Source organism: Tribolium madens, unplaced genomic scaffold (assembly GCF_015345945.1).
Source record: "Tribolium madens isolate multiple individuals breed KSU strain unplaced genomic scaffold, Tmad_KSU_1.1 Scaffold_1;HRSCAF=32;Tcas5.2_LG8, whole genome shotgun sequence".
Lineage (NCBI taxonomy): Eukaryota > Metazoa > Arthropoda > Insecta > Coleoptera > Tenebrionidae > Tribolium > Tribolium madens.
The window spans coordinates 1,017,440-1,035,046 of NW_025400984.1; the positions used below are offsets into that span (position 1 = coordinate 1,017,440).

The 17,607-nt window shown below is 31.7% G+C and overlaps 1 protein-coding gene and 1 long non-coding RNA gene across 3 annotated transcripts in view; one reads left to right on the plus strand and one right to left on the minus strand.

Annotated features, from left to right (window-relative positions):
- Positions 1–17,607, minus strand: part of LOC123016182 (tight junction protein ZO-1-like) — a 54,861-nt gene that overhangs the window by 26,163 nt on the left and 11,091 nt on the right. For both annotated transcript variants that reach the window (XM_044416417.1, XM_044416416.1), the window contains exons 2-3: positions 1,039–1,202; positions 750–988 (exon numbers count right to left, since the gene is read on the minus strand). In XM_044416417.1, the coding sequence (XP_044272352.1) occupies positions 750–988; positions 1,039–1,202 (403 nt within the window). The remainder of the gene's footprint in view (positions 1–749; positions 989–1,038; positions 1,203–17,607) is intronic.
- LOC123016183 lies at positions 6,780–8,926 on the plus strand. The gene is made up of 3 exons (XR_006413428.1): positions 6,780–6,914; positions 6,963–7,078; positions 8,650–8,926. It is a non-coding gene; the product is annotated as an uncharacterized LOC123016183 (long non-coding RNA).

Consider the following 17,607-nt stretch of genomic DNA (forward strand, 5'->3'; position numbering starts at 1 on the left):
TGTTCGTTTATAAAATTATTTTTTTTTTACCTACAAGTTTCCGTTGGGGCAAAATGGGGTACGGGGCATATTAATTGGCAGTTGTCAATAATAAGAAACATAAGTTCAGTGAAGTCAAGGCAAAAGCTGGTAAAGATTAGGATAAGAGATTTCTTAAGCGTCATCCAGAAATAAGTCTTCGGAAACCAGAAAATACTTCTGCTGTTGGACTTGCGGGATTTAATAAAGTGTCGGTGGGAAAGTTTTTTCAACTGTTAGGAAAAGCTCTGGATGAATATAAATTTACTCCAGATAAAATTTATAATTGTGATGAAACTGGATTATTTATTGTGCCCAAATCGAGATCCAAGATAATTGCTACAGCAAAGAAGGATGTGTGATGCATCAGCTATGTGGGAAATAGGCACATTACGGCTGCGCTGGCGTCGATGACGACGATGAAGACGCAGTCTTTAAAACTGTAGTACTCCATCTTGCCCAATGGGGGACCCCATGTTACCCCAAGGGTGGAGCAAGATGGGGTAAAAGTATTTTTGTTTCTTTTTATCGTTATTTTAAAAAAATAATTATTTTTGTTATATTTTTTTTATTATAGTCTAATAGAGAGAAGACTGATTAAGTTGATAAATAGAGTTTCGAACTTCTCTGATGTATATTTAGTTTTTTATTCGACTTCAAACGCTAAGGTCCCCGTCTTGCCCCTCCTTTCCCTACTACTTAAAACAGAAAACGCAAAAAACCTTATTCACCTTCTTTCTTTGAATTTTTGGTAAGAGTGACCTTTGTTGCCAAGGGGTTAACTCCTAAGGCTGCAAGCGGTGCTCCAGTGTAGGACGCACTGAGACTATGACTATGTTGATGGTGAGTCGTCCTCCTCTTAATCACTAAGGTCACTGTATCTCCAGAATCCCTCAGCACTTGAACAGCCGTGGCGTAATCAACATTCTGAAGGGAGATTCCATTCACGGAAATAATCCTGTCGTTGACCCTAGCGCAACGACAATAAAACCACAGACCCAACCACAATCCTCAACTTACTGCAAAATTCTTTCAGCTGGACCAGACGCCAGGACATCACTGACGGCGATGCTGGGGTCACCGGAGGCGAAATGCGGATTGTCTCTGCCGCCGGAAACGGCAATGCCAAATCCATAGCCCGGAACCCGGGTTACGCATATTTGTTTGTACTCCCAGCCGCGTTCCTGCAACAAATTTTTGAAGATAAAGACGAAAGCTCTTAGATATGCACGAGGAATTTCTACGCTTGAATTAATGCATAAAATTGTAATTTATGATTCTTTCGAATTGCTTTGAACTACCGGCGGTATTATTTGCCATTCTTGTTCAACTTATTGTTTACAGAGGATGACATTCGCCAAGATTAGAGGTGATGAATAAATGAATAGAAAATTTCAATGTCACTGCTTGTGAGGAAAATGCAGTGGTTTAGATTGAATAAGGAAAGAGCAACGCAATTAATTATAATTTATTTCAAAGCTTAACATTTAAATGAAACATTCAAATTTCTGATATTAACGACGAAAGGTATAACTAAACAATTCAAGATTCTTAAAATCAACCAAAAATATACTCGTAGAATGCATACAACAATTTAAATTATACCTATAATGAACAAAAAAATTAGCTTCCCATCCAGAACATTTAATTTAAATATAATTTTAATTAATATAAAAACCTGAACCACTACCTAATCAACTAGAATCTGAAAACAGCAACTAGTCACAACTTTTAACTATTAAAAATAAAAAAGTCGTGGTCAATTCATAGTATCATAGTGGCCACTTCCCTGTGTAAATTTGTAAAAATTGGGTTGCGTAAATCCGACTTTAAACATCCAATTGTTTTTTTAGGGACATATCTATCAAAAATGACAATTTGGAAAAGTTGGGTTAGAATACTTCACATATAACATGTATTGCGCCTGTCACAATTGTTAACACAATTTAGTTACTTCTGCTGGCAACATTGACACAACCCACACCCTAGAGGTGGCGGGCTAGGGGAGGCCACTATGAATTGACCGCGACTTTACAATATTAATAAATTTTCAACTCTCAAGTAGAAAAGACAATTTCTTTTTGATCTCTTCAGCGACTGATTCAAAAGAACCATAAGGTGCTTTTTAGATCCACATAGTTATTTTCAAAAATACAACATTTTTCAAAGATTAGCTTACCAATCTCTGAGAAGCCGAGAAAATCAATCGGCAATAGCACGTCAAAAATTGATTGTCACTAGGAATATGTGGCAATAAATAAAAAAAGTATCTTTGATTTTAAATTGAGTCTAGGCATACCGGGGACCTAGCTAATCCAGACTTACGGTTAATTCGAACGAAACGAATTGAGCTTTTTCTTTCTTTATTTCTTTCTTCTTTCTTTCTTAATAAAATGTTAAAATTTACAGTTTCTAAATAAAAAAAATCTAAGAAACAATCATCTTTGGAAATGGAAAAGCGATGCGATAGTACTATAAGCGTCAAAAAAATGGAAACACCAAGATTTTAACTTCTGTAATTAAGTCATTCCTGTCAGGTTGACGTAGAGAAACGTCACCAAGTTAGTAGCGTTTCATAGGTTCTGAAACATGCATATTTGAAGACTAGATTGGTAAAATTTAAATTGAAATATGTGAAGTAGGTTCAGAAAATCTTGCAGATTTCTTTAATTACTGAGGAAGAACAGTTGGTCTCTTCTTATTAATTGGGTAATATAGTACTGCACGCCTGTGATACAATGACATAAAAGACCTGTTTACAAAATATAAAAATTAGTATTTCCATTTTTTTGACGTCAATAGTACGATTAAATTTAAGTCACGCTCATTATTTCTAATGACCCAGTGAACAAACCAGGTTCATAATAAGCGTATTTTCTCTCTTCATTATAATAGAATATCATATTATTACATGCAACTTATATAGCGCTGTGAATATCGCCGTTATACCTTATTATGATGAATTTTACAACTAATTCACAACTAGTGAAGTAGAAATCAACCGTTCGCTTAAATTCTAACTAGAATTTTATTTACTGGTTCACTAATAACCAATTTTCTTTTAATATCTAAGTGTGATTTACGTAATGTTTTATTCCTATCACGTTACTATGGGTAATTTCAAATACTTGAGATATTGTGAATGCACGAAGTATTAGTGTTCCTTCAATACCGTTTAAAATGCAGGAAGGAATTTCGAAGTGCACACTCTATTTCTATCCGTTGCTTTCGCCGTATAACATACAATTTTACCGGTTTTTACAGATTGTTATCCGCCTTTCATTTGTAAGCATTTATTAATTGCTGTCTAAAAATTACAGATTCATTTAGTTTTCTGCTTTCTGCTAATTTCACAATTTCATCTTTTTTTATATGTGTGAGTGATTCAGCTTATTAAACCCCTCTTGGCAGACAACCTATAATACACCAAAGCAATTATTCCTTGATTCATATTCGAATTTTGAAAGTTTCATGAGTCGAAAAATATCATTCTCTGATTCTCGGCATTTTGAAAATTTAATTTTGAATAAAGGAATAAGTGCTTAATGTATTATGTGTTGTCTGCCAAGAGGGGTCAGGTAGTCATTTAAGATGAATCACCCTGTATACAATGCGATAAAAAAATCCTTCATCAAGTAGGCGTACCTACTAGTTGAAGACGTATGATGTCTCATGACAGTTCGTATGTTAACTAGATAACAAAAAAATAATTTATAAATCGAAATATTGATCTTACAAGCAAGTTTAATTATTCTATGAAACCCCTTAAAACCTGCTAAAATTCTCTCATGGTATTTATTCATATGTACCACGGTTTCCTGTCATAATTTACATGAAAAATATTAAGACATTTCTTATTTGCTAAAAGACAAGCAAACCATTGCTTGTACAATGTTTTTGAGACTAAATTTTATTTAGTCTGAAAAACATCGGCAGGGTGTGAATCATTTGTACTTTCGTTTTTGACACCTTCTATGTATAAACATTTTATGACAAATACCTATCAAGTAAAGGTATAAATGTAAATACATACATAAATAAAAATTTTATACTAAAAAAGAAAAAATTGAACCTGTGGAATCATGATATAAGTATTGTGAAATAAAAATTGAAACTCAAAAATTATTTTTTTCTACTTTGCGTTCGTACTAAAGCCAGTACGAAACAGTTTTGAGTATCGTACTGAACAAAAACAGTACTATAACAATTATACTTAAAAAAGGGAAATTTAGTCTTATAATGTTGGCGACCTAACCGTTTCTCTCAGTTGTCAATCGGCCTAACGCAAATACGAAATTTTTGCTCTTTTTGGTTTAATTAATCATCGCAAAAATATTCAGAACCAACATTATAACTATATTGGTGCTTACGCATACCTTTAAGTCTTAGGACAAAGTAACTTTTGAGACTTTTGAGGTTAGGTAGGTTTTGCCGTCAACTTACTGAACAATTTTGGCGTGATCTCACAGAGAGTAAATTATTCATTGTATTTGCCCCCAAGGTCCGTATTTCCAGAGGCGTATATTGCAAAACGTCTTCGACACCTTTGGAATTTTACGAATAATGACGTTTCAAATTAATTTATTTCATGGCCACCTAGCCACTGCCGCAAAATCCCTACATTCCGATTTTTAAATTTTTTAATAACATTTTTGTTTAAAAAAGTCCAAAGTAGAAAAAATACTGTATAATATTTTGTTTATAAGGCATTTTTTCGCACTTACTTCTTTATGACACTCCTCGCTACGTCGTCGTGTTCTAAACCCGTGCGTGCGACAAAATGCTTTTTATAAAACTCGTATCATAATATCCTGTTTTCTAAATTGCATCCATTTAGATTCTCTAATAGATATACAGGCTGCGCCAGAAATAACGTCTCAGAGAAAATTTGCAAGTAAGGTAAGATACCAGGAACATGAAAAAAATGTTTAAAAAATTCTATTTGTCAAAAAATTTTGACATTTATTTTTTGACATTTGACATTTTTTTATATCTATTACATCGTGCGTTATAATAATGTATCATAAAGGTGTTTTGCTAATTTTTGAGGCACTTCTAAATACAGCGTGTCCGGATAGTTGCAAGGGAGTAAACTGGGTAGTCCCCCAAAGTACTGAAAAAATGTTTAAAAAATTTTGACATTTATTTTTTGACATTTGAGATTTTTTTTATGTCTATTTAATAATACTGATGATCTTGTATAGGTATGTTTTTTTTATAATTATTTAGTAAAGTTAAAAAAATTGCCAATAAAAGCCACAAATAACATTGAACAGAGTTACAATTTAGGATACAGCTTCCTTGTTTCCTCTTTTAATAGCCTATAGCAAAAAAACTTGGAAAATTATTTTTCCAACAGAAATAAATAGAGTCAAAGTGCAAACTTTAAACCTTCATAACTTCGAAATTTTTATAGATAATTTTTTGTAACATTTTTTCCATGTTCCTGGTATCTTACCTTATATGGCATTTTTCTCTAGGACGCGAGTTCTGGCGCACCCTGTATTAACGAACGCGACGTCTTAATAGTCAAAAGGTGACTAATTAGATTGAACAGTTGCTTTCAATACTGCCAAATATCAACATAAACTTTGAACACATGGCTTTGAAGGCAATATGTTTATTACATAGGTACTAATATATTAAACCATTTAAAAATACAATGACACTATTTGTAATAAAATATTCGTTTTTCTAACAGGGTTGATCCGTTGACATAGTAGTAGGCTACGCAAATAAATTGCGTTTTGAAATTTGATAAGTAAAATAAAACAAAATGTTGTTCGATACAATAACTGATCATTGTTTATCGTGATGTTTGAAAACTAACAGTGCCAATGTAGCATTATACTTCGCCTGAACTTAAAAAAGCGGCCATTGAAGAAGCAGTCTAAAATCACAGATTATGATTTAGCAATTACCGTAACTATACAATTTGAAAGAAATATGTCCGCAATCCTACATAAATCACTTCCCACCCAAGAGATGAAATGACGTACTTCCTAACCTCTAAAATATTATAAATCAGCATATTACTATAGTGATTGTGAATAAATGTTAATTGTAAGTTGTGCAATTTTTATTTACGCCTTGTTTTTCAGCTGTTGTTTATTTAAAGATTAAGAATTTACAATATGTCGTACTATTGACATAAACCGTATCTACACCCACACATATGCATATTTATTGGTCGTTAAAACACTTAGTTTCTAAAACAAATTGAATGAAATTGTTCGCACTACTTTAGCAAAACGATGATTGTAACTTGACAATTTCACACGTTAAATTTATTTCTTTTACTTTGTAATGATGACATAATGATAAACTTTTTTGATTTATATAAACTAGAAACTATCAAAGAATGTTGAAAGTACATAACTCTTTCTTCACCTGATAAGACATAAATATTTTCACGTCTGTGAAAAGCAATTATAGCGAACGCATTTCCTTATTCTGGTAAAGAATTTATCAATATGTTGAAACATAACTCACAGTAACAATTTCATATATCATATTGCCTTAGAGTCAGGCCTAATTATGTTCATTTAGTTGCTGTCAAATGTTCTTCTGGTGCACTGGGAGTTATTCCAACAATGCTTCCATTCCAGGCAATTCCAAAGCAATTACCCGGGACTGCGGTCACGCTTATGTGTTTGTATTCCCAACTCCTCAAGAATGTTCCAAGATAAAACCTCTTACTCATACAAGAACAATGCAATATTGCGTAAATTTACATTACTCATTACACTGGCCACTGTTGGCTTTGTTATTAAACTGTTTTGTGTGAGCAACCGTTCAATTGCTAGTAATTCTCTAAGTGGTTTATTTAAGTTGCAACCGCATCTTACTTCTAAACGGGTTAAAAATAGGATGCTACGTGTACCTACAAAAAACAGGTAAAAATTCCAATTAGATACAGTCGCAGCCAAATCCGATTAAAAAAGACATGACGGTTTCAGGTCTTGGAGATAGATGACCGCTGCGAGATTTATGAGACGAGAATAATGTTTTGGTGGAGTTTCAGTGAATTTTGGCTCTTTGATGAACAAATTTAGATATGGTAACAGAAGCGTGGCGAGGCAAAATGAGACATACATGAGTTTTGATGTGATTTCCTAAAAATGTTCGAAATGTTTTCGAGGAAGATTCCACCTAAACTATTATAGTTCTTGGCACTTTCTAGCTTATTTTTTATGAGAAAGTAGCAGCTGCCCATTGGCTTTTATTATTATTTGAGTTATTGTTTACGAATGCTGCGAGCTGTTGCGAGATAGTCTCCACTGGAATCATTATCTCCTCGAATTATGCAATGTCATTGGAAATTGAGCAACAATAGTGCAATAAGAATGATTTAATTACTGCTTCCATTCTGTACGTTTCATAACCCGATGATGTGGGCAAAAACGTTTGAAAAATTAAAAAGCAACATCTGTAAAATTAGATGCTGTGATAACATTAGCTCAGCTTTATCACAGTGATTGACTATAAGTACCGGATGTTCCAAATTTAACTGCCTTCCCCAAACACAGATCTGGTAACCAAAAAACTTGAAGTAGTTACATTTAATTAATTTCAACACACCTTTAGTTTCTTTATTTTTTTAACAAGACCAAAATGAAACTGAAACAAATTAGTTTTTCGGAGAAATTAAAAGTAACCGTTCTTAAATAAATTGCAGCATATTCACCGTTATTTCCCAATTATTATCTGCGTTTCAACTGCATCAGCTATCGCAAATCTGTTGATAATTAATGACAGAAAAGCGTTAGTGCTGTGTTTGTGATGAAAAAATTAAATTTCCAATCGATAATTTATTAAACTTTAATAAGATTTAACTACAGATAAAATCTAAAACCAACAACCATAAAGACATCAGTGCAGGAAACACTAATAACAGTTTATTTTTGATTTTAAACAGTGTTAAAAAAAAGTTACTACATATTTGGTTTAAAAATATAAAAAAAATAATCTGAAGTACAGAAGGTATTTGATTGTAAGTACAATTTCTATTTCTTTACTGATTTCAAATGATTTTATGATAGATTTTTGAAAACAATGATAAAAACCTGAAAATGTCTTAAATATAGATGATATATTTAAAAGTGTTAAAAAAACAATTTTTTCATGCGAGTGTGTGTTGCGCACGAGGCCGACAGCATGAAGAAAACTTATAACAAAATTACCTTTCTACGATCTTTATGAATTAATTACCATTAACAGCATAGTCACAATCAAAATGAAATTTTAATATGTCAAAACAAGATGCCAACTATCCAACACAATAAAATTTGTTGTTTTTACACAGAAACTTTAATTTTCATTCTAGTTTTGCCTTAACAACAAAAAGAAAAACTTTCTTAGCAAAGATGATTGTTGTAAACTAACTTTTTAAGATATTGGTTGTAGGAAAAAAACTTACTGGCCAAGTTTTTTGATAATCAGTAATTACAAAAAAAAATCAAATCATTTACATCGAATACTAAGCAATGCTAAAGATACATGCGTAGGATGTAGTAAAACATTAGCACAATTTAAATTTCAAAACGACTTTAGCCTACAATTATTTTATTACCGTCGTAAATTAGAGCATATGAATGTTTCCAACTGATCTTATATTTCTCTTATAACCAGATTATTACTGCACACCCAGCATCACCCAGCTTGAACAGCATACTCTTGCTGTACTACTGTACAAGTGTGGTCCAAAAGTATAAATCCAATTTTTTTCTGACACAACTAACACAGAAGCAGAAGATTCTTCAAACTTCATTTCAAAGTCACAGGTCACTTTGATCAGAAGTTTAATTGAACTCAAGGTATAAAAACAATGTAAAAATTGTTTAGATGTTAGAATAAACATTTTTCTTGACTAGAAACCGTTCATATTTTTTACAACAAAGACTTGGATTAGCACAATTAGAAATAATAACATAGTTATACTAGTTTATTGAAATAATCAGCAGAAAAAAAAGTTCATTGTTTTGCTCCCAGTAACTCGTGACCACAGGGTATATTATAAAACATCTACTAAGTTTTGTAGTTCGAGGGTTTGGAAATAGATGGCAAAATAGTGCTAGCCTATTGTAGTAAGAAAAAGGGTTGTAACTAGCCAATAAAAACGAAGTACTCTCTTCGTGCCGTTTTACTGCCATCTACTAGATATTTTATTAAGTTTCAAAAACATATTCACTTTTAGTCGACCACAACGCCACGGAATTTTTAACAAGCTACTTCAAAGCAAATCCTCGCTCTTAATCCGAAATTGCATCTTTCTGAATATTGACAGCTTCATCTTAACAGCTTTGATAAAATTTCATTACGAACTATTATTATTATTATTATTATTATTATTATTACTCAAACGATGAGATAGAAATAATTAAATTTATTATTTAAATCCAACGCAGTACAAATGGTAAATTTAATCAAATTTTTCTGTTGCATGCTGCATAATGTAAAACAGGATGCTGTTGCACACTTTTAGAAAATAAAGAAGACTAAGAAAATGATCTCCACTGGCAAACTAGTAATTACTCGTTAGTGAGTCCCAACTGTAAAAAATTTACTCAACGCTACCAGTTTTACTTAATAATTAAATGCTGTAAGTATTTGCTGAGATTTTAGCACAATAAAGATGTTTCACAACTTGTAATTAAAAAGGTTTATACTCAAAAATGTAATTAAAGCTCTTTACCGCTGGTTAAAAAAGAAACCAATCTAGATCTGTATTTTTTACCCACTAACCGACTTTCTTTAATGCTCAGCTCATACAGTTGGAGTGTTCAACGATTAGTTCAGCACAGTTAACTTTAGTGTTTAATTAATATTAGAAGCAACTTGCGTTTTTCTGATTCACTGGTCTGTAAAATCTTAAAGTATTGTAAAAAAATCGAGCCTGTTATACTTACTTTAATGTAAACAAAATTTTGGTAAAATGCATCAAGAACATTAAAAACAGTATACCAATTTTTAATATGCCAGGTGATTCACTAAGATGTCAACAAAATAAAATGCAACACACAATAACCCTCCACATAAGAATGTATGTATTAATATTTTCAGAAGTCTAGTTCGTTTAGAACAAATTTTGGGTAGTAATAAGGCGTTCAGTAAACAAGTCGATTTTGTTCGGTATAAAATGATAAATGAGCGGTATTGATGAGTATAATATTTTGATTATTTTGCACAGTACAAATAATAAATGATATTACCCGTGCCTTAGCCATCGCCATCCTGGCAACGTTGCAACTGCGTTTTTTGAGGTGAAATAGGTTAGAAACATTTTATTTCTGTGTAAAAGAAGAATCTGTGTTACAACTGAATCTACTGACAAATTTTGAGGCAAGAAGCTCCACTCTTTCATACAGCAATGGCGATAAAATACCAGCAACATATTTTTTTTTTAATTCTACCTACAAAAATTTATGAGAGTTATGAGAGTTTAAATTTTGCACGTTGACTCTTTATTTTTGTTGAAAAAATAATTTTCCAAGTATTTTTGCTACAGGCTATTAGAAGAGGAAACAAGGAAGGTGTAACCTAAATTGTAACTCAGTTTTATGTTATTTGTGGCTTTTCTTAGCAACATTTTTGTATCTTTACCAAATAATTATAAAAAAACTTATATAAGATCATCAGTATTTTTTAAATATTTTTTCCATGTTCCTTACTTGACACCCTGTATTATTTTTTATGAACATCTATTCCTTAACTGAACTTTTCATTACTTCTATTGAACATTCACTGTTTTTACTGAACAAAAATACTTGACATTTAAATAAAATACAGTGCATTTAGTTTGTTCCCATAATTTTTTTGTTTCGATTCACTCTTGAATCAATCATTGGTAGTTTGATTACCACCAAGTTTTCACAGTTCGCATATTCCTGGTGTAAAATGAAGACAATAAGTCCAAACTCCCATAATTATGAACTTCCAGTCTAGAAGAAAATTATCATCTGTCTGTTGTATTATTTTCAATTAAAATTGTGAGAACTTGAACGAACTGAACCTTATTATCGTCCTTTGTGTCTGGTTTGTTTTATTCTACGACCTTGGCAATGAATGTCTCACCATATTTGTCACTTGATCAGACGTGATTGAAGACGACTTTACAACACCAAAGATAATTGAAATTCAACCCGTGGCAAACTTAACGGCATTAAAATATCAACATCTGTTAAATTATAAATCATGTTACGTGGCTGTAATTTGATCTCAGTTACGGTGTAAGAACATGAGAAAACACCTGCGCAACGAGAATTAACATTGTTACAGTACCCATTACAAGAATATAAAAGATGGGTGTTTTATTTGTGAGAAAAGGTCCTTCATTTTTTAATTTAGTAGCACAACCCAAAGTCAAGACGATAACATTTATCAAATTTCGTATAGACATCCGTAAAAACATTTATTACAGGGTGATTCGTATAAAACTGAGAGTCTGATGAACTTTGGATACAACCATTTTGACAGACTGACAAGCATTGCACCCAGCACGTCCAAAACGTTATTAAATAAAAACTAATTTTTGAATCTATTATTTTGTGAATGTACAGGGTGTTTCACACAACTTTACGAGGCCTGTGCCTAATGTACGCACCCAAATATACAAAATTCACAAAACACTAGATACAAAAAATACACATTTAATTATTTAATTGTTGTAGTAGTTATTGTCAAACTAATTACGATTTTATTAATAGTCATAAACTGCAGTTTTTCAGAAACAATTATCATTTGTTCTATCAATAGACGGCATAAATATGATTCTAGTTTATCTATCTTAATCACTAACTAATTAAAAATATTGTAATTTTTGAAAGGGTGAACAAACTAGAGAAGATTATCCAATTTTTCAAAATTTGTAATCGAGTTCGTATCGGAACAAGTATTATTGATTGCATCTTACAGGCGCAGGCCTCGTAAAGTTATGTGAAACACCCTGTACTTACATGTACTGTATTTTAGGTTACGTTTTACAACTTATAGTTTTATTTGAATCTCTTTCTATATTTTGATCAAAATTTGAAGCACTAACTTTCAACAAAATTGCCTACATTGGCTAAATTAACTACATCAAAATTTTATTAATAATTAAAAAAATCATTTTATCTTATAATTTAAATATATGTAGCGTTTGGCTGTCGTCCACCTGATATTCTATAAATACTGTGCGATTTTAGAAGATGGCGATCTGTCCTCATCACAATCTAGCAATTTCCGGTCCAAGACTCCAGTCCTAATATCCAATAAACGGCGAGGGAAATGTGGAGAGGGCGAGGTGACCGGTGGCAAAGGGGCAACTTGACTTTAACATTCAACTGGCGTCGAAGGACGCGATTTGTGCAGAAATAAAACAAGCAGACGGAGAACCAAGGTCAGTGATGACCCGACAACCAGATCGAAAAACTTGATGTGACGACGGCTTTTTCGTCGATGGAGTGAAAGTGGTCGAACATTTTAGGACCAGTTTACCGTTTCATTACCGAATAAATAAAATGAACTGGACCAAAGTGCAATAAGTTTTTAATGACTGTTGAAGTTAACTTGTGAAGGCACAAGTTTGACAAATTATACCAACTTGTACTTGTTGACAGAAGATACAAAATTAAAACGTCCAGTGAATCTGGACGTTATTATAAATGATTATAAGATGGAAAACAAAAGAAAATTTGCCGTTTCCCAATTTATTGAATCCACTTACAACTCAAACAGTTAACTGTGTATTCTTAGGTTTTATTTCAAAATTTAAATTCCATTAAATCTTAAGAATCGCATAAATGATCTTGTCACTTTCAAGTAAGAAAATAGAAATGCAATTTGTATCCAAAATTTGTAAATAAACGGCTACAAACGGACAACTGTCAATTTTTTTATTGGGTCAAAGGTAGTATTGAAAGTACAATAATCAAAAACTTCGAAGGCGACTGGATGTTACAATCATTTATAATAACCCTGTATTTGGAATAATAAAAATTTTTCGAAAAAAATATGGAAGCTCTGTTTGTTTACCATGTCTACACTTTAAACATTATTGCCATAAACACTATAATAACATGTGTCTGGTCTGTTGGAGTCATTGAATGAGTCAAATGTAACCGGAAGTGCACTATACCTACAAACACTTCCCAAAAGCTCTTCAACAAGTTCATGTAATGTTTATTTTCATGTTTCTGGGAGATAACTTTAATTGACAGCAGTAAAATAACAACATGATGACGGATGATATCAACAGTTTAGAAAGTACTCCTATTATTAATTAATACAAAATAGGTACTACTGCGCCTGAACTCGCGCCCCAAAGAAAAATTTCAAGTAAGACTCTTGTCTTTACCAGGAACATAAAAAATGTTTATATTGCGTTTCAAAATAATTGACATCTCGGTAGATCATGGAAATTTAGATTTAAGGTGACATATTTGTACTTTGAGAGTTCTAGGTTGTTCATTTTTGTACGATTGATTGCACCCACTGAGGTTGAAGAAAATTTGTGACAATTGTCGCTTTTAATAGATTTTGTACTTTTTCTCTCCTATTGTCCCTTCTGTTCCACGTTTATTCCTTTTAGAAAACCTGTATTTTTCAAAAGAAATTTTTCTGGATATTTTTTTTTAATAAGCAAAGTTTTGAGATCAAAATGCCAGGACAATCTTTACCTCATCTCACTCAAAGATAACGAGAAGCAGTTTGCCGTTGTTACAACAAATTTTTCAAAAATTCCAATAATTCCAATAAAAAGAAATAATGTTTGAAAATATATTAAAAAAAATAATAAACTTTAAATTCCACTGCTAGTAGTGCTAGTTAATAATTTTTTTTTTGCTTATCCTGCTTTCCTTCATTAGGTATATCACATTCATTCAGTAAATATCCAATTGTCTCACTCTCTTTTCCACACATTTTACACCTCTCTTCGGGTTCCTTTATTACTCTGTGTGCACATCAGAATTTTGCCATTATTCTCTTCTATTTCACATTCTCGTTTTCTCGTGTTTAAATATACCTCAGCACATTGATCTCTTTATAAGCACTTCTACTTCCTTGGACTACCTTACATACTGTTCTTCCTTTCGATCTTTCCTCAAATTTCACCCTTTTTTTCCGATTCAATTCTCAACCTTCCGTTTTGTACTTATGTTATTTTTTCAGACAGAACTCAACGGAAATGTCATTTTATGACGTATCACGATCTAAAGAATGTTCACATTAGTAACTTTTACGGAACTAAAATTAAAGTCTGGTTTACAGTCTCAACGCCTACAGAGATGTCAATCATTTTGAAACGTTCTATACCTCGGAGCTTTTCTGGCAATGTTGCAACTGCGTTTCTTGAAGTGCAATAGATCAAAAACATTTGATTTCGATGTAAAAAAAGAATATGTGTTCCAACTGAACCCTACTGACAAATTTAGAGCCAAGAAGCTACACTCTTTCATACAGAAAAAATAAGTGACAGATTCGTAATAAAAAAGTCCCGAGATATACGAGTACCTACCAATTATTTCCGACGTGTAGATAGTGTTCCGGTATATTACCAGTGTTATCACGTCTTGTGAATATACAATGATATGTATTTATAAGCAATTTTTTGCATATACATTGTTAATACTGATATTTATTACCTATTTATAAGAATCTGTAGTTAACGGCTCTACTCTATTATTAAAGTTACTTCTATTTTCACAATCCATATTTTATATAATATCCTTTTATAAAAATTACAGTTTATTACAACACAGCTAAGGTCAAAATGTTAAAAGCCCGTTTTAATTATTTCTTGGACGATTTATAAGGCCGACATGACAATACATAACACGAACAGATATTAATTGCCAATATCTATCGCATTCTATACGTCAAATTACATCGCCTACTGAGAGGATATGTACAAGATAATACTGTTTTCTGAAAATCAAAAATACCATTGAAATAATTAATTCAGTTATTTATGCGTTTGGAAAACAACAAAGTGGTATTTTATTATAATTCTTATTCTTCAACATGCTGTACTGGTCTTATTAGAAATCATACATTCCCTTTGTTTGAAGCTGCAATAAGTACAAATAAACATAGATACATAGCTATAAAGACTCGAAAATGACAGTTAAATCAAGGTGCAGCCAAGTGGAATGTCAAATCATACACTATGCAGAATTTTTTTTGTTGTTTTGCATGTAAAATTAAAGGTTACTTTATACTGTCATCTTAATGTAATCATAAGTTTGTCGTCCATACACCTCTAACCCCAACAAAGGTATAAATAAAAGCTTTCTCAGACATTACGAGTGCAATGAGGTAAATTTAATGGATGTTAGACGTTTCCAACCTGGTTGTTGGAAATTGTATCATCAGGATTCCAGTCGAGGCTAGGTCAGTTGTAAATTTTCACACTGCGAGGGTCAATGTCAATGTTCGTGTTTAAATTACTAAGGCCGGATTTCAGGTACGATTTAACCTCAGTTAGAATTTAACTGTTCGATAGTTACTAAGGTAGCGATGATCTGATTGCTATGGTTTAACGGAGGTTTAAATTTATCTCTCCGTTAAATATGTTTATTCACAATCATAAAGTAATAATCAAATTACCTTGCATGTGAAAAGTTAGAAAGTATAATATTTCAACTTCATTTAACAATTGATATGAAACATCAGGTTCAGGTTGGAAAGTGGTCACTTCCTTATCACTTGATATGCAATATGATATGAGTAGTTCAGGTTGGGAAATGGCTATTTCCCAATCCGAAAACTGATAAGGAAGTGACCACTTCCCAACATGAAATGTCATATGTCAACCTTTACAAAATTTGATAAAAGTCTTTATTGGCTTTAAGTTTTTTTAAGTATACAAACTTTGGTGGTCGTTGCTTTATCGTACCTCGGCTTGTTTTTTTCACCTCGGTAATGAAACACCTCAAACCTCGGTATGTAATCTATTGCTCCAGAATAGCAAGAATATTGTTAAAACACAAAGTGTTCTTAGTTTAAAACGTTGATAATAACTGAAAAAAAAATGCAAACGTGACGGATTACATTTTCTATCGAGTTTTCAATACACTTATAATAAATAATACCGGTAAATGTATTAATTATTTTAGAAACTCTCGTAATATCCGATCTACTCGTACTTCACAAATTTCTCGCAATTTCTAGATCTAGGACGAAACAAAAATTTCGTTATATCGACCTCAATGCCAGAAACGTATTCGATGCAAAAGGAAAAAATTTACAAATAGTACAAAACGACAAGGACCAAAACGATTTACTCGTTATAGACGTTGTTTCGTTATAAACTATTGTACACTTTACAACAAATTGCTCACTTAAGAAAATGCATTAAGTCCCCCACAATATTCTAAATTTTAAAAATCAACAACTTATTGCAAAAATCTGGTATTATTTGTTATTGTTTGCAAATCAATAGTTTATCTTCAAAATGCATTTTCTATTAATTATTTACTTTAATATCTAAATTTAATTTAATCAACCGATTTTGTAAAATAAAGAGTAATATTGCAGAATCTGTCAACTAAAATATGAAAAATATAACAAAAAATAAATATAACAAAATATCACCAATTTTAAAGTAATGCTAAATCAATAAGTGGTGAATTAACTAACGTCCCTCAACATTCTAAATAGTTTCCTCAATTAAGTGGAATTTCAGATACATGCTACATAACAGTACTCCAAAATATTTATTTTTTAAGGCTAAACAGTGTAGTTTTTTTAATACCAGACATTAAAATGCAATTCCATTTAGCCTATTTCAACGTTCAAAAACAGTTGGAGATATAAATCTCTTGAACATTCTCTTCAAGAAAATTTTAGTCTCTACAACCTCTTGACTGTATATGTTGTAAATCTGACATTTATTTATCTCTTTAATTAAAGAGAATTATTCGCAAATCTTAATCTTGTCTTTAAAGTTTATAATACTCATTTAAAAATAGTTTTCAGATGAAATATCTGTAATATTTTTTCAGGGTTGTAGGGAATTGAATGTCCCGGTATAACTGACAGTCCCTTGGGTCTTTAGCAAGATCAATGCGCATGTTCATAGACTTATTTCAGTACTTACGTGTCATATAGAACTTCTAGTAACTTCAACTAATTTCGACACTAAATTTGCGAGCGCAATTTCAGTACTAAATTCAGTACTGAAATTAGTCTCGTGTCAGACAGCTCTTAGAAGAGAAAACAAAGAAGCTGTATCCAAAATTGTAACTCTGCTTAATGGCAAAATTTTTGTACATTTAATAAATAATTATAAAAAAAAACATATACATACAAGGTCATAAGTATCCTTAAATAGACATAAAAAATGTCAAATGACAAAAAATAAATGTCAAAATTTTATGACAGAATTTTTTAAACATTTTTTCCATGTTCCTGGTATCTTACTTAAATTTTTTCTCTGTGGCGTGAGTTCTGGCACAGCCTGTATATACCTACTGAAAACTGATGACATGCAAACATTGATTTTATTTAAAAAAAGTAACACACAAAGCTTCAGCAAAAACACAAATCAATTACATCGCTCTAATTATAACAAGTAAACAAGAAATTTATAGAAGACAGAGGCTTTTC